This window comes from Tinamus guttatus, unplaced genomic scaffold, assembly GCF_059628265.1.
Source record: "Tinamus guttatus ecotype Peru unplaced genomic scaffold, ASM5962826v1 Tinamus_guttatus_pri_ptg000048l, whole genome shotgun sequence".
Classification (NCBI taxonomy): domain Eukaryota; kingdom Metazoa; phylum Chordata; class Aves; order Tinamiformes; family Tinamidae; genus Tinamus; species Tinamus guttatus.
The window spans coordinates 193,670-218,922 of NW_028288582.1; the positions used below are offsets into that span (position 1 = coordinate 193,670).

The 25,253-nt window shown below is 44.1% G+C and overlaps 1 protein-coding gene across 2 annotated transcripts in view; it reads right to left on the reverse strand.

Moving 5' to 3' along the window:
- DDHD1 (DDHD domain containing 1) overlaps positions 1-25,253 on the reverse strand; it is a 60,433-nt gene that overhangs the window by 2,537 nt on the left and 32,643 nt on the right. For both annotated transcript variants that reach the window (XM_088538945.1, XM_088538940.1), the window contains 7 exons: positions 19,487-19,593; positions 19,245-19,351; positions 11,267-11,529; positions 9,212-9,287; positions 4,439-4,588; positions 2,828-3,080; positions 1,379-1,561 (listed from right to left, as the gene is read on the reverse strand). In XM_088538945.1, the coding sequence (XP_088395071.1) occupies positions 1,379-1,561; positions 2,828-3,080; positions 4,439-4,588; positions 9,212-9,287; positions 11,267-11,529; positions 19,245-19,351; positions 19,487-19,593 (1,139 nt within the window). The remainder of the gene's footprint in view (positions 1-1,378; positions 1,562-2,827; positions 3,081-4,438; positions 4,589-9,211; positions 9,288-11,266; positions 11,530-19,244; positions 19,352-19,486; positions 19,594-25,253) is intronic.

Here is a 25,253-nt window from a genome sequence, read left to right on the forward strand (position 1 = left end):
GAGGCTGAGGGAGCTGGGCCTGTTCAGCTGGAGAAGAGAAGGCTGAGAGGGGACCTGAGCAGTGTCTAGAAGTACCTCAAGGGAGGCAGTGAGGAGGATGGGGCCGGCCTCTTTTCACTGGTGGCCACCAACAGAACTAGAGGAAACGGCCGGAAACTGAAACACCAAAAGTTCCACAGGAACTTGAGGAAAAATTTCTTCCCAGTGAGGGTGCCAGAGCCCTGGAACAGGCTGCCCAGAGAGGTTGTGGAGTCTCCTTCTCTGGAGATCTTCAAACCCGCTTGGACGCAGTCCTGTGCCACGTGCTCTAGGTGACCCTGCGTGTGCAGGGGGTTGGACTAGATGACCTCAAGAGGTCCCTTCCAACCTTGAGCATTCTGTGATTCTGTGATTCGGGAGCTGTGCACAAGGCCTCCAGTGCCAACCGCCCGCTGCAAGGGCCTCGCAGATTGCTCTGTGGCGCTCGCCCTCAGGCTGCCGTGTTCTCCTTACGGTTAAGGGGAAGCCCGTGCCCTCCGCAATGACCCCGGGGATCTATCGACATCAGCAGCGAGCGAGGCACGGCAGCAGCGCATCACGCGAGCGCTATCACAAGATACAGCAGTGCCACCGCTCGTGACCGCTCCAGTGGCAAGACCCTGCCTGGCAACAGTGCCAGCCAAGTTTAGAAACAGAGTCGAGCACAAATTTCTGCAAAGGAAGTACCTATTTTTTTTTTCTTTTTCCAAAAAACAACTGCTAAAACTGCCCTCTGCATTCTGGGCAGTTCAGATTAGGGCAAGAGCAGCCTCTGTTCCAAGTCATGCCCGCCTTGAAATATCGATTGCTGCAAAATTGCAAGCCTAGGGGAAAATTGAAATTCATCCATTTTATGACAAACGGTAAGTGGGATTCTCTGTGGCAGTTACGTTGCTTTCCCTAGTGAGAGTTTAGAAGCAACTGGAATAAGATCTAGTGAGCTAAAACTCTGTAAAATACAGGCGTATATATACAAAAAAACAAGTATATATGCATAAATATATATATATAGATATAAAATGCATGTATGCGTATACACAGGCAGTCCCTGTATATACACACATATACATCTATACAGATGTAGGTGTAAACACCTCTTTTAGGAAAAAGATTTAAAAAGGAAAAAGAGAGAACAGAGAGGGTCAATCCTTAGAAAGACCTAAGTGATTCAAAGAAAAAGAGCAGATTCAAATTTTTATGACTCTAGAGCAACCTCTAAAAATGAAATAGGGGCCGCCTATGCTTGCTGGTATGTTACTCCAACACTACCCCTGCATATGTTGCAGCCCTCCAAAGCCCTGTTCTCCCAGAGGAGCCAAAAAGCAGAGAGGGTTGCAAAGGTGCACGAGTGGCCACTAACCCGTGGGATCGAGAAATCCTGAGCTGCTGTGCGGGAGAGGCGGCGTTCCGACCGTCGTGGCTTTCTTGTCGTCCCCCTCTGCTCCGTCCTTGCCCGGCTCGGACGGCTGCGACGTGGTTGCGCTCGACCTCCCGAACCTGGAGAGGAGCATCCCGCCGAGGCCCTTGCCGATGCTCGCGGCTCCTGCGGAAAAACAAGCGTCAGGGCGGCTCGGGGAAACCCCAAATGAAGGTCACCGCAGCACCCGACCATTAGAGCCGAGCGAGGGACGAAGGAAAACACTATCCACGCGTTGCCGGGGTGGGAGCAGCGTATCCGACTTCAGTGAGTTCTCTTTTAATCATGAGACCAATGTAGAGAGGTTGTAATTTAGAAACGGTAGTTAGGGAAACAAAAATAAATGAGGGTGCTCTTGCATCACGAAATCTGGTACTTTAAAGCATACATGCTAATTAGCCTTCGAGTATTTATGAAATAAGGTAGAAATGTTTGAAAACAATGTTAGTATCTTCCGAATAAAAAAATCCTGTCAAGACACTTAGGACTCTTTCAGTAGGGTCCTTAGGTTGGCATAACTCTTACAGAGATGTAGAATTGCTCTACAACCCCTGGAAAGCACTAATTTAATTGCTTAGGAATAGAGGTGTAAAAGATCTGTGCTATTTTCTCCTGACTTTGCTGCCACCTCATGGACAACACATTAAAGTTATTAGAGTAACACGGACAAGCTGTGCAGGGTGAGAGCTTTGAAATAGTGTGTATTTTCCCTTGAGGACTAAACCGGTTGTACAGATTTTAATTATGGGATTGGGAAGATTGCTGGCACCAGGTCACTACACGGGATTTGGAAGGCCTTCTTCCAAACTCCATGTAGAGACCTAAAGAAAGGCCTTGATTCAAGCTCCAGCAAAAGTTAATTTAAGGTCCCTTAAGCTAAAGCTTATTTTGAATCAGAGTATGAACAGGAACAAATTTCATATTAAAGCAGCCTGAATCCACTCACAGAAAATTATGAGTTAAAGGGAACCGTCATACTTTATAGACTGATTTTTTCTCCTATTTTTCAGTACCAGAAAAGGTTGTCACAAAACAAGCGTAAAAAAATAATTTCTAAAGTGAGAAACTATTACACTAGAGGATATTACACTATAAACTATTAACCAGGATATTATTTCAATAAGGAAGACAACAATAAAGCAATGATGGCATAAACTCCCTGACCTACATCCTCTTTCCGCAAGCCTCAACTTCAGGCTTGGAAACTGTCTCCTTTCCAGAGCAGATATGAATTTGGTCTAAAACAACCAATATACCTACCATAAAAGCAGTTAAAAAAAAAAAAAAACAGGAATAGCTTATTTACTGTTGCATCCTAAGGACCAAAAAGAAGAACAGTGATGGTCTCCAAGAAGCTTCTACATAAAAAATAAGGACATCAAGAACAACTACCTAATATACTGGCTTTGCCTATGTTTGTTATGGACTCCCCATAGTGGCGTCGAACCAGGACCGGGGACGTCGTTGGGCTCGGTACCGTCGAAGCACTTTCGCTGTCGGTAACTGAGGTAGCTTCTTTTGTGGGGTTGAGAAAACTTGGCTTCATGTGCTCGTAAGGTAGCGGGTTCGCAGTGTTGTACCAGTGGATCTGGACCGGCGAGATGTTGCTGTAGTGTTTCAGAATCAAAGGTTCTAGTCTGTAGGCCTGCAAGAGTGATTCGGAAAAGATAATCCTGAATATCCATAATGACTGAAGAAAACCACATTCCCTCCCCAATACAGAGCGCTCTTCGACCTCAGATCCAAAATATCTGTAACAAGAATGAACGTAGAAAGCGACAGGACCATGGCACTATGTTCTATGATTCACATTTATTTTTACAGATTAGAAGATATATTCTTGTGGTGTGCGTGCAAGCATTTGCACATTTCCCTGCAACAATTTTACTACATAGTTAGCATCCCCAATACTGCCCTTAATAGATGCTTGTTACAAAGCACTGACATATCAGACCTTATACACAGCTAAACACACACTGCACGTTGCAGCAGGCAGTGAGGAGCTGGTTACACAAATGTTTCACTTGAATCTTCATTAAGCATTGTGCAAACTGTGAACTGGTAGAGCATTTATGTGTTTATTTAAAAAAAAACACATGGTGTCTATTGATTCTTTTCTTTGTTTCATGAGATAGAGGAAAGAATTCTGTACTTTTTTATCTAGGGAAAAAGTAGAGTTACTACTTGTAAAATGGGCCAGCTGACTGCAATCTGATCCATCTCCCTGAGCTTCCAAGGAAAATTTGCCATGCATCCTATCTTGGCAGTAGCTGGAGCTGAACAAAACCTTGAGATGATTAGAACTAGCGTGTTTTCATAGAAGGCTAACGATCTTTGGACTCAAGTAGAGTTTAAAAATAAATATCCTCCTAATTACTATTCCATAATAAACATGAAATTTCCAAATCAAGGTTCCATCAAAGTTGCCAAGGCCCAACAGCCTGTGTCTGATAACAGCCAGGAACAGCTAATCATGCAAGAGTGCAAGGACAGGGCACAGCTACAACCAATACCTCCCTCCCAAGCACCACCTCACCCTGTAGCAATCTGCTATTCAGGACCCCCGGGGAAAACAACAGTGACTTTATTGTTCTGCAGTGCTTTCTAAACTGATTGTGAAGTTTTTTAACAGCATCTTTGGACAGAAGATGGTTTATAGAAGTCAGGAAGCTAAACAGAAGTTAGAACTCGACTGAGAAGGGTTATTTCATGAGAAGGGTCCCTGAGAAGGGTCTTTGCAAAAAAAAAATGCAGAGTAATCTTGAATGTCATACTTATTAATGTGAAAACAGAAACAAAATATGGGATATTTAAGGCACTGATTTGTAGAAACTGTTATTCTATAGCTATAAAATCCACAACATTCTAGAATAATCATTAACAAATCGTCATGTGCTGGAACATAAATGTGCTGATCCGCATGCTCTGGTGACCACAGATATTATCACAGCTGATGTTTAAAAACACTCAAGGTAAAAGTTTGCAACTGCAATTAGAACTCACCACTGGATCTGTTGGATGAAAAATATTTAGTAAGCGGTTACAAATCGTTTTGGGCAGAATATGATCTTGACTACCGCTGTTTCCCGGACGGATGCCACGCAATGCCAAAAACACTGCTAACGGAGATCCCATACAGAAGAAATTCTCAACCTAAGGAAAGATTTCATCCATGTTAATAAGGAAGGAAATGACACTTTCTAACATTGATGGATTTCATTTCTTTCTCTCTGTTTCAACTGCGGGGTGTATTAGTGAGTCAAAACAGGGGAGACCGCTGTAACACACATGCTATATAACATAACAGGTGAAGCTCACCACTTCGCTGTGAGGAGGAGTTACACATTGTGGGGCTACACACTTGGAACACTAAAAAAAAAAAAAGTTGGATATTTGCACTGAAAAAGGTCTACTAACACTGGAAGGGTTGGAGTGACAAGAATTTGAAGGACACTAAAGAAACATGATAAGACTGGAAGTCTGCTTTGTCAGGAAATATAAATTTTTCCCTAGCCAAGTACTCCATAGCTCATTCTGGTGCACACACCATCAAGGAAGTAGAAATGCAAGCTACACTGAGTGTTAAACACAACCTACAGAATATTTACAGTAGTCACGCACACACACAGGCCGGTGTTACGTACAACCTCTTGGGAACAGCTGGTGTTAAGTGAGTACAACGGTGCTCGTCCAAAGTGCCACCACAAACATCAGCAATCGCTACCCTGAACAGGTACTCAGCAACCCTGCAGGCTACTCATGTTGTCCAAAACTGCCCTGACTTTGCTTAAAAAGGGCTGTCCCTCACGCCGAGGGGCAGGTCGAGTGAACCTGCAGCACCAGCACCAGCCACATGCATCAGTGCTAACGACTTCTGGTCACTACCAACCTGGGCCGGGATTCAACAGTGACCCAGAGGTGAATGGCTTCGTATCCCATTACCAATCCTCAGCCAATGTCTCCTAGAAACATCAAATGTAAAACTCTGTAGTCAAAGATATTTTCATAAGTCAAAGTTACTTTTTCACCTTTAGAATATTTTCTTATGCGATAAAATTAATTTTACCATTATCGGCACCTCGCTATAGCTTTCCCAAGAGCAGAGCCCACTTTGCAGGGCACGAGCAACTCTTGGTGCACTGCTACTTAACCGACAAGTGGAATTGCTGCATTCCTGCCAAGCGGAATTGCTGCATTCCTGCCAAGCGCGTCCCAAGAACGCCTGGATGCCCAAGAGCCTTTGCCGTACGTCAGCACACGGAGCGAGGGGTTGGGAATAATGCTCTGTTTCATCTACAGGATTCCAGCACTGCACAAAACATTCTTCCTCCTCCTCCTCGGCACTCGTATCCCACTTGCTTCTTCCCAAGGAATGTTCGAGTCCCATCTCAATGGGAAAAACATCTCAGTCTTCAGCAGAGCCGTGCGATGTTGCATGCTACAAAGTGCTGCTCTTTGTCATCTGGATGTTGCTCCAGGCGAGTGCAAAGCAGCTCTTCTTTCTCATAATTGAGCTTTACAACAGACACATTTTCACAATTCGGACAAAAAACTTTCTCATCTTCAGATCCAATGATAAAGGATATTCTGAGTGTAATCCTTTACACTGAGCCCTGTCCATCTGATACTCCTGTATCCAGTGTTTGGAGTACAGAGTTACGGTCTTTCTCCTTCAGAAGGAAGGCAGTAGCTACTGTGACTGTCAGCTTACACTTACTAATAGATATTAAAATATATTTTCACAAATTCACTTCAGGCAAGTGCAGACCAGGCGGAAATCTCAAATAGTAAATAGATCCAAAGATTACAGGGTGCTTTTGTTCCATTATATCAGCTGATAAACACAAGATCTAAAACGTTCACAGGCAGGACACTTTCTTCTTGGAGTGCAGGGGTCTTCGTGATGCATTTCCATACTTGCACGAGCCTTTCAGCATCCTCTTCCAGCTCTGGATGTGCTCACAAAGACAAGGCACACCAGCAGCGTGTTACCACAGAGGGTGGCAATAGACTGATACCAAAGCAGTGTGTATTAAGAATTGAAACAAAGCTGTCCAAAAATAATCCTTTAAATTGCAGCCATTTAGATTCTTAGCTTTTTTGAGAAGTGATTGCATGGAAGACTGATGTGCAGTGAAGCCGACTGGGAATAGAGGGCTAAAATCTTTCTGAATCTTTTTGAAATATGTTTATTAATTCTGTTGTTTCACCTTAAAGCAGGAGTGGGGAACCTCATATACGTTTCTGTAAAAGCTTTACAACAGCAAAGCAGTTTTTCAGACCACAGCCTTTCAGGATAGCCCTTTTCTCCTGGTTATGTTCCATAAATGAAAGACATAATGAATTCATTCGTATTTTAAGCAGAAGCTGAACCGAACAGTCATTAATTCAACTCAAGACTCTGCAATCCTTCTAGAATCAAAAGAAAAAAAAGCAGCTGAATGAGAAAATACAGGTGGGACAACACACCTCTTTCGTGCATAGGGAAGAGTGGGAAAAAATGGACGTGTTCAGTGGTAACGTTAAAATGAAAGACACAGAGGGTGACTGGAGTTTATGCATCTGCACGGCCTTTCAGCCTGGAGGATCCCAAACACCCTCCCAGGATGGGGAATGCAGCCTTCCCTGTGGATTAACATGGGGAATTCAACTAGGCAGTTGTGTGTTGACCTGCTCTGGCACGTTGCCATATTCAACTTAAAGGTTTCAGGTGAGGCTGCACACCAGAGTCACACGGAGCTCTCAATTCTTGCACGTGTGTTTAATTGCTAGTGTTTAATTGCCAGTGTTTTATAAATCTTTGTTGTCGTTTGTTATCAACATTGACATCCTTCTCTATGCAGTACCCTGTCAAGATGCTGCTACAAATAAAACACTTAGGTCAATTATAAGCTGGAGCTTCTTTCAGAAGAGTTAAGTCATATAGAGTAACAAAAGAAGTGCTAAGGAATGCTAACGTACTTCAACGTAGCACATCAGAAAATCTAGATTTAAACTAATTTCCATCTTAGGACCACAGAACAACTGAGGAATGTCCTGCCCTTCCCTGCCAGGGATGAAATTCATCCTCCCACATTGCTATTCCCAGGAAACACAGAGTCACAAAGAGGTTTCTATCACACCCTTCCCCATGTTTCCTGCCTTTCAACCTCTTTAGCCTTTAATTCCTTATTCCAGCTCTCAGGTAGCTGGTGGGGAGACACATTAGAGCAGAAGACATGGCAAATCTTCATTTTTTTTCCCCAAAAGGCTGAGACAGATCTATACAGATCACCACATTTATTCTTGCACTTGTGTTGCCAAAAGCTACCCCTGTGCTTGTGATATTCTTCCACCCTGGGAAGCTGAATACGTTCACTCCATAAAAGAGACACCCCACTGACACAACCAGCCTTGACTGTGCAGCACAGCCGAGAAAGACTGGTGACAAAATACCCCAATGTCCTGCAGATCATGGACCAAAACAATTTGTGGCTCAAACTCTTGTAGTGACTAGCAGCTTGTGACCAAATAGAGCCCATGCCCACCACGAAGAGATGCCAAGATGTTGGTAGATGGTACCTACAAAGCAGTTACTTCTCTCTCAACACCTGGTCACCCTCACAAGCTGCACAGACATCCTGATGAGAAATCCTCTCTCAGTAACATCCTGTTGAAAACTTCCCTTGGGAAAAGCGCCTTGATGCCACAGAAAGCCCCTTGAGCGCTGCCACGGGCCTGGTACTCGAGCAACGAGAGGGTAAAACTTCACAGAAATGAAATGTCTTTCAGAAGGAGGCAGAGGTACAGCAATGAAAATTCCCTAGCAGTAACCTGACTTAATACCGCCCTCTCCTCTTCCCAGCCTCTCTTCTCTTCCCTTCCTGCTCACTCTGAACGTTTTCCCCCTAAAAACACGCAGTTTCAACAACACTGGAAAACTGAGTGCAGAATAATGTTGGCATAGAGCTGGAGGAGTATGAGTCTGACTCCAGCTTCCTTGATGATAATAGCACAGTATATGCTTTCATAGTAGTGATGGAAAGGAGAAGGCTGTAACAAATTGAATTATGGTCAGGTTTCTCTTTTTTTATGGCTCACGATTAACCTTGGCTTATAGGAGCTCTTCTGAATACAGAAGGATAGAAAAACAGCAAGTTAAGAAAAAATAATCTATTTTCTTTTCATCTATTATGTCACTTTTTACGGTTTAATGTTTCTGGATATACTACAGCAACTAGAAAGTGTTGCACATCCCACTTTAGAGCTAGAAAATTCCACTGGTATGAAATTCTAGCAAGTTATGCAGCCAATTAGCAATCTATTTCGTGAGACTAAAAGTAACTTGTCCTAACTCTCAGACTAAAGTAATCTGGAAGGAAAATCCACTCTTGGAGGCTATCCAATCAGATCTGAAGCTGCTCAGAGGAGTAACATGTCAGAAGCAGTTCCCAAGAAAAGTGGATTAGTAGACAAAGTAGAAGGGAAATTATTTAAGATGCATGATTAGTGCAATTTATCAAATGACTTTTATGATCACGTATGGGAGTGTGTGTGCTTGTAATATATTAACAACCTATATACATGTTTATATATTTACATATAAACATATATATTTGTAATAAGAACATATGAATAGAGTAACATGTTTACATTCACACACACTGTAATCAATGAATCAAAATTATTCTATCAACTTTATCCCTAGGGAAATAGAAAAGTAATCAGAATGCCTCATGCTGCAGGCATTTCAAAAGCAAGTAGAACATATAGTAAAAACCTCTCAGACATGCATACCTTAAACTTTAAGACAGGTGTTTTTGATACGGTGGATGCCTTTAACTCATGTAACCTCTCTTCTATCTCTCTCAACCTAAAAAAAGAAGGAAATCTTTCTGAGATTCTGTAGAAAATGTAAGATTAACCTCTCTGATCCAAACAGGCAGTTCTGCAGGGTCTGATGGTTGCATCTGTTAGGAAAAGAGAGAGATGGCATCAGTATTTCTTGAGGCAGCCCAATTTATTAAGCAGCAATGCATGTGGAACCCTGTTTCTCCGACCACAGGAGGTGGGAGTTTCTTCACACCACTGCAAGCATCTTCCCATCCTCTTTCCCCTCACTTCTGCTTCCTTGATGGTTTTGCCACTTTATGCAACCAAATTGCCTATTTTGTTACCAGACCAACAGCAAAAATCTGTTGCCCAGTTATTTTGGAGCTCTCTATTGTGGTGGAATATCTGGAGCACCATGCCCAAAAGGATGTTCCCTTGTTCTTCTAGTCACCTTGAATAAAAAGGCAGCTACAACATAAAGCACTTGGAATGGACTGGTACAACTGTCCAAGCCCAGCACTAAAGCATCTAGAACTGGGGTTCCCAAAGAGTATTTTATGGATAAAAATGTTAAGTTTTAATTTCTGCCATCTTGATTAGCAAAGCTGTGACTAAAGCATTCTGAAAAGTAGCACTTTCCAAAAGCGTCTGTGTGTTTTAAATGAACGTGATTCAGTCCTAAAAAAGAAAGCATGCAGTACTCTTAACTCCTGCCAAATATTGCCAAAGGATTCCAATATATAGACTCAAATGCTGTATGTATAATATTCTTCAACACACACTAGTGTAAGCACCTTCAGAGATCTAGTATGAGTGCTAATATTAAGAAATAGAAATCCAGGAGTTACAGGGTGTTAGTAGTATATGTTCTATAGTCTCACACTGAATTACACTAAGATGGTTCATGAACAACAGAACCACTCTCTTTATATACAAGTGCCTGTATCAAGTGATATTTAGATTACTGACGGGTCAAATCTGAAACACTTCAGTGAATGCCTAAGGAAAGGGAGCAAAAGTGTGAAAAATGGCACATTTTCACGGGTGACATGCTAGTCACATACCTGAAGGGTCATTTCACCACTGGGCAACTTCTCTTACTTCTCTTCTCTCAAAAGGTTGCACTTTACCCAGCCTCGTGGCTGGCAGAGATGCCCAGTATCAGCCACTAGTTACTTGCAAACTGATCTCCAGTACTGCAGGAGACCTGATGCTTCCAAAGCACCACCAATACAGGACAGGTTTCGAGAAGGAACAGAGAACTGTCATCACAATTTATCCTCACTTCCCACTGGAAAGATTCAAGTTGCAGCTACTGTTGCCATATTCACCATGTGTGGATGCTTGACAGCACCTCGATAGGCAGGTCAAAGCGGGGAAGTCACCTTAACACCGAGTTGTCATCGCCACAATCCACAAGGTCTTTAATCCTGGGAATCCCTACTGACACGGGGATCCCTGCCGAGGCTGCAAGCCACCAAACCTGTGATCTATCTGCCACAACACACAGTGCTGCTCCACGCTCAAAACAGCGTCAACATTTCTAGATGGGTAAGTAATCCACAGCAGAATAAGCCCCGAAAACCCAAACACTAAGCTAAAAATCACAACATCTGCATCCAGTTGGTGGGACTCTAATTCCACGCTGATCCTTGGGGAAAACCTTTCACTCCTGTCTGGGAATTCAGCAATTGCACTGCTCTGGAATGCTACTCGTAGCCCATCTGTAAGCTGCTTCACTGTGTGTTTTCCCTCAAGGATCTCAATGCCCATGGCCTGATCTGTTATCCTGGCTGGCACTGGCTCCCAGCACAGTTGTTGGGTTCTGGTACCACGCACAGGACACGGTTCTGACTGCTCTTAGCAGCTCCCTTAGCCCTCTTAGTCCTGCCTTTGCCATTCAGCACCAACAGAAGAGCATCAGCCACAAAAGGTAACAGCCGTGGTGGGTTCTGGAGGCACCCAAAGGACATCACCTTGGGATGTGTTTCCTTCCTTAAAGGGGAGTGGATACGTTACCGTTGTTTAGTTATATACAGCTCCTCAAGCAAGCGCTGCTCCTCGTAGCTCATCCAACGGTCTTCGAGCTCTTCCTCCTCCTTCTGCAGCAGCTGCTCGTAGAGCCGCACCGGGTTCCAGCCCGTCATTATGTCGTAGGTGATCACGCAGCCCAGCGAGTGGGACACGATGGAGACCTTCCCTCCCTTCTCCTCGAACTCCGGATTCCGAGAGCAGAAGAGCGAGTAGAGGCGGTTCAGCTCCTGCTGCAGCCCTTTGACAAGCTGGGTGGAGAGGGGAAGGAAAGGTTTAATATCAACATCTCACACTTCACGTGAACATGCCTTTGCCTGCTACACAGAGCAGCATCTCAGACATACATCTTGGACAACCATCACATAGTTCACAGAACCTCAGAATGATTAAGTTTGGAAGGGACCTTTGAAGATCTCCCTTTTATTCTCCATTTATTGTCATTTATTCTTCATTCTTTCTCATTTCTTTATTCCCCATTTTTTAACATCATTCCTACCTCTCTGTAGAGAACTGGGAAGATATATCCACTAAAACTGATATGATCACTACAATGACAGCCTACTAAGGTCCAGGAAAATATCCTCAAACTGCTTTTGGATCTTTGTAAAATATACTCAGACTCCTCACAACCTTCATTATTCTGCTCATGACTCAGCTACCAGGGGAACCCTTGTAGCCCTTGTGTTTTATTTCTTCTCCCACCATAACTCACCACTGTAATATTTCCAAAGGAATCAGACTGAAATGTCACTGAAAAATAAAAAGCTTTCTCTTAGGCACAAGGAAACTATGCAGGAAGAAAAAGTACGAATGAGACAGGAAGAGCTGCCATTTGAACATTTGATATAAACATTGCTAAGGGAAAGAACAAACATTTTTGCTTGTGGGTTTCTTTTTATTTCTTTGGAGGCAGGGAACAAAAATGCAACATAGTTTTCAGACACAGCAAGGTAATCCTTGTGGTAATACTGAGATACCTACATATTGATCCAATGTTAATCGAAACCCCAGAAACTTATTTGTTTCAGGTCCTGCACAAAGGTAACAAAGGTACACAGGCAGGAAAATGTTAAGATTCATAGAAAAAAAGGTTATTTAAAGAGAAATATTAAAAGCTGTGAAATTAAAGAATGAGACTAAATAAACAAGGGAGCTCTGCTTGCGAATCCCAGCGTGGTGACTGAGCTGTGCTTCCAGGCGGCAGCACGAGGAGGACAAACACAAAATTGCAAATCATTCCCTTGTAAGCGACAGGAAATTAATGCTACAGAACATGCAATTTGAACATGATTTTTCAAGTGCCTGAATCATTACCGAATATAAATGTGAATAGCAGCAGGAGTGCCAGTGTTTGATACACATTTTACTGAGGCAGAGCCCACACGACGGACGCGATGCCTCAAAGCACCATGAAATGATCATCAGAGGTGTGAAGCAGCGCGGGGAGGCGAGCGCCCTGTTCTGCTGCCTTTGGGAATTTTCCCCCCAAATCAGACTTCCCCTGCTGTGTTCAGGAGGGCTCCAAAAACGTCTGCTGCGAAAGAGAAGCATGATGCTGCACGGCAAATACTCGTGGATATCCAGAGAAAACGAAATACAAATAAACTAGGACTTGACAGTTCCTAAAGCCTTTAATGAAGGCAAGTTGCACAGATGGATTTGATGGCAAATCATAACCAGGGACATTAAGCACAACTCGGCTCTCGGGCTGGGTAGGGAGCCCCTCTGCACCATTAAATTTTCAGAGCTGCTGAACGCTGGTAGAGATGCAGCCTTTGATGCAGTTTGCCATAACAGTATCCTAGGAATTAAGTTGTTTCCTACATGTTTTAGCCTGGTTCCAAAGAGCACGGAAAAGGTTCCAGCAGCCAAAGATCTCAGCAAAACGGGGAGAATGAACGGGGAAAAAAAAGCCACAGGAAGACTGAGCAGATGTGGGAGCTGCGGATCCTCCCTGGAAATCTTTTGCATTTTCACTTCACGAAGAGTAGCTCGATTGTAGGGGCCCGAAGCTCCCTTTTTCAGGTTACATTTTATCTGCAAATCCTCCACGCCAGAAACTTAAGCTCAGAGGACCGAGCTGCTCGAAGGTTAAATGCCCCGTGGCCTTCACAAGGCTCGTTGGGGCCAAGGAGGGAACGGTCCTTCTGGCACACGTGGACAGCCAGAATGACGGTCACGCCATTCCAAGGGGAGGTGAACACCTGACTGTTGATCACGTAATGGGAATGGGTCACTGGCCCTGCTCCAATCTGGAGCTCCAAAAGGCCCAGAACTCCAGTGCACTCCAAAAGTACCAGGGTAGAAAATTACCTTTTTTTTCTCCCTCGATATCCAGTAATGACTTTTTCCCCCCCCAGTAAAGTACTGAGTCCAACCCCACGATGGCTCTTGGAGCATCGGAAGTAACAGTTTACACTGCTCTTGCCAAAGTCCTCAGTGATCCCTCTGTAGCTGAACATCGGATGTAGCACCCCAGTCCCAGCCTCTTTGATCTGCCAAAGCCAACCAAAGCTCTTGGGCTCCAGCAAATGTCCTCTCCTGAGACTGCTCTCAACCCTGCCCACCTTGTGCTGTCACCTTCAGAGGAGCCTCCTCTCTCTGCCCTCCACGGCACCTTCCCCCTCCGGACGCTCTTACCGACATGAGCAGCTTGCAGACTAAGAGGAAAAATCACACGGAGCTTCATGGAAAAAGGGAGTGCAGGAAACTTGACCTTCGCAACCCCTCCGGCTCAAACAGCATCCAAGTCCTGTGGGCTTCGTGGGAAAGGAATTTTAAGGAGCTCTGAAGAACAGGGACTTTTGCAAGCAGCTCCCTCCAAATGTCAAGGGAACTCCAGGAGAAAACGCAAACTTGTCTGAAATTTGGCAAGGAGGCAATAAGAAACTGGTGCAAAGGGGCAAATGGAGGTGGAAGAAACTCCTTAGAAAATAGAGATGCGGTTCAAGGATAGATTTGTAAAGGATGATGAAAGCAGAGGAGTGTTGGCTTCACGACAACAAGAACGTGCCAATACACACCACAAAGCCTGGGGTGGGCCGGGTGACCCTCCAGCACACAGCAGGCCCAGACAGCAGCATAACGGGGACCAGAAGACGGTCACAACCACAGACGAGGGCCAGGAGGAGCAGCAGCCCTGCGAGCAGACAGGAGGGCTGTTTGTCTGAATGATGCTACAGGGAAAGCACCTGGGCCTCTGCTTCCATGAGGAGGTCATAGAATCATAGAATGCTCAAGGTTGGAAAGGACCTCTCGAGATCATCTAGTCCAACCCCCTGCACACGCAGGGTCACCTAGAGCACGTGGCACAGGACTGCGTCCAAGCGGGTTTGGAAGATCTCCAGAGAAGGAGACTCCACAACCTCTCTGGGCAGCCTGTTCCAGGGCTCTGGCACCCTCACTGGGAAGAAATTTTTCCTTAAGTTCCTGTGGAACTTTTGGTGTTTCAGTTTGTGGCCATTTCCTCTAGTCCTATCAGTGGCCACCACTGAAAAGAGACCAGCACCGTCCTCTGCACTCCCTCCCTTGAGGTACTTACATACACTCCAATTCCACTCCTTTTCCAAGTCGCTCTATACATTCAAGGACAAGGAAATGAATTAAGCACACCATGAAAGCTCTGTCAAGCAGTTCTCGGAATTCCACAGACTAAGCAAACACCTCATTGAAGTAGCCTCGGGTCAAACCTTCCTGCTTCACATCCTCTAGTTTTTAAACACACACAGAACACTGTGTTGCTAAAAGGACAGCAGGCCATTTCAAATGCAAAATCTGATATCAAAGCCAGCTGAAAGCTCCTGCAAAATATAATACTTGTTCCCAATTTCCAGGGTACAACCATTTACCTCCCTTTTTAATGCGTGTATAACCACCAAGCCATTCCAAGGTGGACAGCAAAGCTCACCCATGGCAGCAGCGCCAGTGTCAGCCTCCAATCCTGGGATTTTTGTCTCCTGTCCTCAGCTGGGAGAACAGTATTAAATAACCCACGGCATCCCCTTGCATTCCAGCTATGGCACAAGTAATCCATGAACATCTCCTACTAATTTACTGAGGCTAGGACAATATTTGAACTTGATCTTTGTATCTCTTGCATGATGGCTGCAAATATTACTTCTGCACCAAAGGCACTTTCTGCAAACACATATATCACTAATTTATTTCCAGGCTGACTGTAATTCTGCAAGTACAATGCAGATCAGTAAAATACACACTTAACAATATAACGGAGGTGGCAATACTAAATTTATTATGCATCAATTAGCCTTTTTATTCTCCAAGACAGCCATTAATTTTTAAAGAAATATTAAGCTACACCAACATGGCTGTGAAAACAAAGTCACCCACTGAGGACAGTGACATCCAAGGTTATATTCCCCTAAATGGCACAAGCAAGAAAGGAATTAAAGTATGAAATGGCTACTCACACAGCATGTGTGCCTCAAAGTATCGACTTACTGCTTATCCCTGTTTTCTGTGCAATAACACGTGTGAAAAGGGAGTCTTGGGTTTAATCATGAAGACCGCTGTGCATAGGGGGGTCTGCACTGCACAGTTCACTTGCAGCAATGCAGAAATTGCCCAGTTGAATCCCCCTCCGTTGGCTTCGAGACTCGTGCAGAGCAAACCCTGGGGACAGCCTGACACGTCCGTGGCATTGCACTGAATTATTAATACCTGTCGCTTATCACAGGGCACGTCAAAAGGCAGAGGCACCTTTTGGGGATTCTCCTACCCCCCTAAAGGAGAAAATCTGGGATATCATCACGGGGTTGTGCGGCAGCCCCAGCTGGTTGTCGGCTCAGCGGGACCACACGATGAGGCTCTGAATGCAGAAAGGAGAGAGCGCTGCCCCCCTGCAGATCCCACAGCGTTGTGGAAGGAGGGGTGAAGAGCTCTAAAGCAGCAGTTATGTCACTTCTACCTGTGAAAAAAACCCTTATAATAAGAAGAATAAGGATTCATATAAAATATTGCTAAGTGTCGTCAGGTGAGCAGTGGCTTTATCCTTCCCTAGGGGGAACTGCTCCTTGTTGCTTAATTTACTTCACAGCAAAGTTTAATTAGCTCCTTTGGAGCTACGTGGGATTTCTGGCTGAAGAGCGTTAGGATGAAGAGCATTTCTAGATGAAGAGCATTAGGATGCCAACAATCCAAACAAAGAGCCGGGCTGGCGCATCCCAGCGGCACGCGGGAATACTGGAATACCAATGTCCAGCAACAAGTGACCGATGGATACTGGGAGACAAGGATCATTTCCGAGCTAGGAGGAGCACGATGAACAAAGAGCCACAGCACAGCTCCATGCTGAACGCTTATCCAGGAGAAAGCTCCTCTTGATATTGCTGTGTGTTATCTGTGCAAAGCTAGTTATATCGAATAAAAGGGGATAAATAGGAATAACAAAAAAAAGACTCTTCTATAGCTAAAAGAAAGGCAAAATAGGATGTGAAAATATACCAAGACTAGGTCATGATTTAGAGCCCTCCAGATCTCTAACTAAAACATGCAGAAATCAAGCCAGAAGCCACATCCCCGAAACGCCCTTGTAGAATAATCTCTGTAATTGAAGGAACAGCAAGAAAACCTGTACCCAAAGCATTCTGACTGACAGTGAAAAGGACTATCTATTCTTAAGAAATCTGTTCTTAAAGGTTTTAACATTTCAATTGCAGTAGCACTTTAATATCTGGACTCTTCTGGGGAAAAATACTGGTGATTCAAATTGTACCTCCTTATTTTCAGAAAGTTATAAGATCTATCATAGCAGTTTGAATAAGGCGAAGTAGTGACCAACAGGTAAGCACAGCTGCAAACCTTTCAATAAAACTCACTCAATTCAGTGAAGAAAATAACTTGGTCTTTTACAACCCCATCTAAGCTCAGCCTCAGCACTCTTGTTTTGTCCTTTATCATGCCTGTGGGATAGTTATGCACCTGCAAAACTACAATTCAGCTGAGCAGTGAATTAAATTTTTCATTCGTTGTTGGCCAGCAGACCTGAACTTTACTCGCTAACCCATTTCCCATAAGACTACTGCCGTCATGCCAAGCCTCTAATGCACTTTAAAAATCCATTTTATTGCTGCCAGTGAAGTTTTCTCTGCTTCCCACCGAAGTTTGTGCTGGTCTGAGTCCCACAGTGACAGAGAAGCCTGATGCAGAACTGAGAAGCCAGGGGGCAAATAGTGAACATGGCATCACTGAGCATCAGGAGGGTTAGAGCTCTCAGCACACCTATTTCTGGCACTGGAAGCTTGCAGGGCTCATACTGATTTCACTATCGTTGCTGCCATCAAGAAAAGTAGTATTAGTAGGTAGATCAGGTTTTAAAATTGTGTTATTTTGACATACCTAATTTTAATGAAAGCCAGCATCAAATCTTCAGGTAAGCTTTGAAATTTCCATTTTCCCAACCATGCACACTGAACACAAAAGCCCCCTAGGATTGCCACTGCTCCATCCATAACACAGTCAATATGGAAAAGCCTAGAATCCCTATACAGACTAACCTTAAAGCATCCCTGAAAGGGTTTGCATGGAATGGGCTACAAAGGGGATACCTGGGGGTGACGTGCTGTACAGCTTTTCCAGGGTACTTACCATTCATCTAAGGCTTTTCCCCTTTGATTAATAGGGAATATTTTTGATTAATAACACTAGGCTACACAGAAATGCTCAGACTGACAGATGTGAAGGAGATGGGAACTTGCCCAGCTATGAGCAGCTCCCCAGCAGACAGGTCTGAGGGCTGTAGTGACGTTCCTGCAGAGCAAGGGGACACGCATGCACTGCGGATGGCCCGGGTAAGTCTGCTCACGCTGTTATCCCATCTGCTTTCCAATGCAGCAGAAACGGAATAACAATTATCCATGGATTCCACAAGAGGCGGATCTCAGTCCTGAGAATTCCCATTGCTCAGGACTGGCAGATGTATGAACATCTCCCTTCCTGAGCCACTTATAGAGACCCCTTTGGAGACCCATTTCTGCTATAAGTTAATCACACTGATTACATGTTTTACTGCCTCTCTCTTCCTCTCCCTTTTAGAACTATTTGATTACTTCAAGTGCAAATTTAGGCTCTTTATTTTCATAATCCCTCTAAAACACACACTAAACTTGGAGTCCCTGAACAGTTAGGATACGCCAGGATTGTCCTGCTCTAGGTTTTCCAGTCATTTTACACGTGTAAAATCCTTGATGGCTGTTTCAAAGTCCAACATGGTACCCTACCAAAACCAGGTTACAAATACGTAAGCATTGCTTGAAAATGAAGCTCCTTGTCCCTAGCATGCTAGCACCATCTATTCTAATTCTTAGAAAAAGATAAAATTGAAACAAGCTGAACAAATTATTTTAATGTATGCAAGATACAAACGTATTTGCTGCTAGTAGATAAACAAACCTGACTCCACATGTTGCATTTAGAGAATCATCTGGCCCTTTCACTTGAATCCCTTTGCTTCTGCCCATCTTCCTCATCACAGAAGGCTCCAAGATCCCAGAAGCAGAATCACCCTGAATTTTGTCTCTCCCACAGAGGCAGGACCAGGATTGAACTGGGAATCATTCCTGCCTCAGAAAGAAAAACTGAGGAATTTCAGGGGCATGGAGATCCCAGGAGAGCTGGGATTGGCATTTGCAGCCCAGTGAGAATTGCTCCCGCAGCTCAGGTTGTCTGTCCCCAGGAGCAGCTTCCATCCCTGCTATCCTTGCAGCAGCAACGCTCACCACGACCAGCCTGGCTCTCCAAAGAGCCAGTGCAGAGGAGGCAGCGAGGCCAGGGGTATTGAGATGTTCTGCTCTGATATCTGCTTTGCTATGTCCACCTAGACATAGGTGGCAAAGCAAACCAAAAGAAAACAAAAAAAACCCTTTCGATTCCAATCCCAGATCCTTGCTCGTCCCAGCCTCTCTCCATCCTGCTCTAGTAAAGATTACATAAACAGCACACTTACCTCATCTCTGTAAAGAGGACTTGTATAATACATAATATCCATCGCGCTGCTGTTCAGCATATCCCTTAAACCTCGTACTTTGTCTGGAGTAATGGAGTCAACGGTGTCTAAAAAAAAAAGAGACTTGAGTTGCAGGCAGGAGAAGGGTAAAATCCAAACGACAGCCACAAAATGGCATCAAACTTCAGGGGGAAGTTTTGCAGACAGTGGCTAATTGAACAGGGAGGGACCAAATAACATACCTCCATCTAGGGTAAGTTTTGATCTCCATTCGACGGGAAGAAACTCAACGTGAGTTGCAAGATTGGAAAAATACTTTTCTTCTATTTTTCTTGCAGTATCTCGCATCCTAAAAAAAAAATGGAAAGGAACATGTTCCTGTTAAGTATACTATTCGTGCTTTACCAAAGAAAAGCGAGGAATCCAGGAACAACACATTTCACACATTACTACTTTCAAGTATGGCGATACTGGTTTATTAAGTATGCAATTATATACTTCATTACTTCTAAGTATGCATCCTCGAACTTCTGTTACAAAGTACTCCTCGTATAATAGAAAATTGTGTATGCTCAAGAGATGGAGGGTTCCAAAACTTTAAATGTATTATATTATGTGCCTAATACAAACGACCTAAGCTCAACTGAAAAATGACTAACTCGGGTGAGTCAGAGTTATGATGGGATCTGAAGTTTGAGAGTTTTAACACTCTGCCTTGAAATCTGGAGTCCCTTAATGGTAAAATACCCTCACATCCTGCCAAACACATATAGCAGCTAAACTGAGATGGCACTGGGTTTTCCTTTCCTTCAGTGACACTAACACTGGGTCCCAATGGGGTAGCATTTACTAAGATGATCAGACAAACTAAATGTGACTCAAGAGCAGCAATACTGGATTTCAGGGAGACAGTTCCCAATTACAAGCATCAGAGCTCACTTTGAGGCAAAGCCCCACGTGTTTATTTCTGTTTTCAAAGCGAAGTCTTTGTAACGATTCCTACAACCACAGGCACAAAGATGATAAGCTCCCATCTGCACATCCACCAAGTCAGACGTGGTTTGGTAAATACGAAGCCTAAGCTGAGGCACTGAGACACTTTTATTGAATGCACGGGTGCTCCTTCATTGCAAATGAAAGAGGTTACCCTAAATCCCTACCCACAACCAAGACAGCGTTGGAGCAGCTGCTCCGTTTGAGCAGCAGGACCATGACCCGACGTCCAGCGGGACGCGGAGCTCCAGGACACACAACCCTGGCCAAGTCCTGCTTGATTTCAGTCCACGTCTGATTCTTTACAACAAACCAACCGCTCGCTGCGAGCGGCCACGATACCAAGTCAGCATCTGCCCAAGCTCCCTTCAACCGAGGTTGCCATAGGAGGGGACAAAACAGATAAAAATCAAAGAAGCACCGACTAAATTATGTTCTTAATTTCCCAACGTAGCTATTGTCCTGTTTGGAGACAGATCTAGAGAGGCTTTATGTTGTGCATAAAAGCTGAAATCAGATATATCCAGGGGAATGAATGTGGAGCTGAAATTCAGCTGTTACCAGCAGTTCATGGAGGCTGAGAGGGAGATTTCACGGTGTCTGGGGCAAAATTCTTGTTATTTTTTTAATACAGCACCATCAATTTCACAGCGAGAATGAAAAATACTGCTCTGAGGAAGGAGCAGGAAGGTCAATACTTCCTTCAATCCTTTATTCAAGGATAATTCATTCCTCTTTTTGTAACTCTGCCTTCCCCAGGAAAAGTACATTATGATATTAAAGAGCAGCTATATCATTTTTAATCCGTGAAACAGGCAGTGAGAACATGCTTTTCCACAAAGGACACCTACATTTTTTTTTTTGTAGGAGAAAAAGAAAGGAAGAGGGGAGAGTATCCTTTTGTGCATTTTGTTTTAAAACAGTTACTGATGGCTTGACCAAGGAGTCAAGAAATGCAACTAGGATGTTAAACATCTTTGTTTTTAAAGCCGGTTTTGATTGCATTCCTAATCTCCGGGCTAACACGACAGCAAATGTTTAAGAAACACAGCAGAACGTCTTTCCCATGATGAGAAAAATCAGCAAGAGGATCTGCTTAAGTCAGAGCTGAGGAACCGTTTATTGCCTAGGGCTAACATAAGCCCTTTAAATACCTTTTGCATCTCATATGATAAACTTACATCTTGGTTTCATTCAGGAAACAAGAATATATACATATATATGTGTATATATATATAGCGGCCATGATATACCTGAAATGTAATGAAGAAACAAACCTCTCCTAAGGGTTTGGAGGCTAAAAACCACAGGAATGGTCTTGCCTTGCTCCAAACAGCATTTTCAGCAGACTTACCAAGGGCAAATCCAACTGTCCCCAAGTCTGTGGCTTGAGGAGTGACTAGTACGGGCTTGGAAAGGGAATCTTAACACTTCCTTCACAATAGATCTGGAAGAGATGGAGACTGAACATCTGAGGAGACATAATTCAAATTTTGACCAAAATAATGTTGGAATTCCCAGCAGTATAGCTGTGTTCCCAGGGGAGGACGTGTACCTGCTGCAGCCACACATCTGTTCTGCTGGTGAGGCTGCTTTTGCTGCCTTCCTTTTCTTTTTTCTTTTCCCCAGTATAATATTTTGAGCCAATTCTTTGGATGGCAAAATCCCTCTGGTCTCTGTCTGAATTGATACCAATTGAAGCAATAAATCCCCATCTAAACAGACAAAGAATTCTTCTCCTTCCAAATACAAACAGATGTTGAAATCTTGATCCCAGAGCAGCAATTAAATAGATCTATACATCAAAGCATGTGGTAACAATTCAAATTTATGTTTTTTTTAATAAAAAATAATTCAGACAGCTGTCATGCATACCTTAAAGCATTCTGAAGTTTTTCTACTCATGTGCAAGAATTAATGATCTAAAAATAGATACTTTGAGTATCTATAAATACATGTGTTTTGCTGCCTTTCTCTGACTGTAGCAATGAATTCGTAATACCTTATTTTTCTCAGGTATCCATATTTTCTTGAGCAGGCATATTCCAGAGATACATTTACAATTATCACTGTCATTTTTTTTAATCTGACACAGCTAAGTTTACCGTTGCGTAGCATTCCCAAATACTATATCAAAAAACTGAGCAGCTCCAAGCAAACCAGCTTCAGTTAATTCAGGCAGTTTATCAAATCACCTTGACAGCCCGTAACAAGGAAAACTGTCTGAAGGCTTGAAGACATTCTGCTTTGCTTTATTCACAGTCATCTCTGCAGACTCCCTTCAGTCTGAGCTAATCCACAGCCAAGAGAACATAAGTGAATGGTCTTCAATTAAAAAAGAAGAAGAAGAAAAGAAACATCATTACATCAGCCAACTTTCCAGCCTGAACTCTTGATTTAGGAGTGAGGGCAATGGGATGAATGGCCCTACTAACAAGGCACAGGGACAAGATGTTCTTCAGCAGTTTCCTTTTTGTCTCCTCATGATGAGGAAAATTGTGCTCTGAATCAATGAACTCATTTTTACAAGTGGAAATAGCCCTTAAATGATTAGATCCCAACATCTTGGCTATTTGGGAACACCTGGCAAACAGCACAAACAGATGCAACCTTTCTTAGCTATCCATAAAATTTGTGTTCTGTTACAAAAAATGAGAACTAACTGCAGTTAAGAGGTGGGAAAGTCTGATAAAGCTGCCCTTTTTGCAAAATCTTCACTAAAAAGAAGCTTACTTAATGAGCACTTAAATGAGCACAGAAACCCAGGCCATGAGATGATCAGAAATAATAGTCCAAGGGGAAGAGGAGACTGGACTGAAGCTCCCTGAGAATCCAAGCGAGGGTTTAGAGATACCAGCACCTTCATGAGGAGACAAAGACCTGAACTGATCTAGTCCCAGCTCCTGGGAGCTCACACGTCTGCAGAGCTGGAGGGCATGTGTGTCTTCTGCTCCCCTACCTATATATACATATGCTATATACACTTATGTATATACACTTATGTATATACACTTATGCTATATTTATTAGGCCAAGGTGCGAGTGAGGGTTTTGCCAGCTCTCAAACCGTTGCATTTCTCCTGGATTGAACAAGAAATTCAGAAAATCTAGTTAATGCATCACTTAATTTGTGCTGCTGCTGACCCACACTCTTGGCTGCTGCCACATTTTGGGGACTTTCCCAAGACCCTGTGTGCCAAAAGGGTCAGCAGTTCTACCAGGCAAACTGAAGCTGTTACTACTCACTGCCTGCAAAGCTGCCTGGACCGAGGCCTCCTGTATTTTGGTTACACACGGTGCTCCCGGAGCAGTGTCACCTTTCTGGGTCTCTCGCCCAGAGTGCAGCACTTGCTTCCTCTTTGAGAAAATAAAGCACAAGTTATTGAGAAAACTCAGGGCTGCTTGGAGAAGCTCAGCTGCATGTCAGCAATTCAGCATGGAGCCTTAGTGCTGGCAGATTTCAAAGAGCAATTGCAGGACACAGGAATCATCCTCTGCAAACCCCCCCATGAGCAAATGGGCTTCGGCCTCTTTGTTATTTGGCTGCAGAATCACAGAATGCTCAAGGTTGGAAGGGACCTCTAGAGATCATCTAGTCCAACCCCCTGCACACGCAGGGTCACCTAGAGCACGTGGCACAGGACTGCGTCCAAGCGGGTTTGGAAGATCTGCAGAGAAGGAGACTCCACAACCTCTCTGGGCAGCCTGTTCCAGGGCTCTGGCACCCTCACTGTTAAAAAATTTTTCCTTAAGTTCCTGTGGAACTTTTGGTGTTTCAGTTTCTGGCCGTTTCCTCTAGTTCTGTCAGTGGCCACCAGTGAAAAGAGGCCGGCCCATCCTCCTCACTGCCTCCCTTGAGGTACTTCTAGACACTGCTCAGGTCCCCTCTCAGCCTTCTCTTCTCCAGGCTGAACAGGCCCAGCTCCCTCAGCCTCTCCTCATAGGGCAGATGTTCCAGGCCCCTGATCATCCTTGTAGTCCTGCGCTGGACTCTCTCCAGCAGCTCCACATCCCTCTTGTCCTGTGGATCCCAGGGACAAGGTTGTGGAGACCCGGTTGCTCCAGGCCCTGGGATGCGTGGAGTGGAGATGGACTCGCAGGGAAGTCGAGTGGCACCTGGGGACACAGGGAGCAGGTCGAGTCCGAGCCAGCGTGGGCCTGGGGCCTCGTCCCTTCATCCATGCACTCAACATAACTACCAAAACCCATTGGTGAGCGATGGCTGATACTCACTTACTGCATTTATTTACATTCAGATATTTTTTCTACCTCAGCTTTATTCCTGAGGCTCAGAGGAAGGGTTATTTTGCACGGTGCCTCCAGGAATGAGACTGTTCTCACACTGAGTTACTGTCTCCAAAAGAAAAACAAAATCAGGGCCGCAACTCTGGCACAGTCACTCTCCCCCATCCACGCACCGCTACCTCCAAGGGCAAAGGCGGGTCAGAATATGTGGAAAAAAATTGTACTGGGAAATGGAGGGGCTTCAGCTGCCCCTTCCCAGCGCTGCTTTCCAACAGCAGCCACGTTGTCTTTCAGCGAGAGGCTGGATTTGGCAGCAAAGCTGAGGAAGGACCTCCAAGGGCTGGGGAGAGGGGGGGAGAACAACGCAGATGGACCCAAGTCCTAAACAGCCTCTTATCTCCTTGGTCCAAGCTGTGATCATGTGCTGGGTATCTAACAAATATACCCAGCTCTCACAAGACTGTTTAATGCTCTGTGAGGAAAAACACATACCCGTGCTGTGCATATTGTGATAAGTGGAATTAACTAAAATATATTTGTCGAGAGGCTTTACTCTAATAAACTGTCACTTTTGCCTATCAGAAGATAAATTCCACTTTTATCTTCAAGGCGAGTTCAAGTTGAAAGTGTTAAAACGATTTTTTTCCATTTGGGTATCTCATGTCGGAAGATCATGATGTTATTACCAGCACTGAAGAATGAAAAAAGAGCATTTAATATGAACTTAACACAACATAAGCATGTGAATGGAAAATAAACAAAGCTATCAAA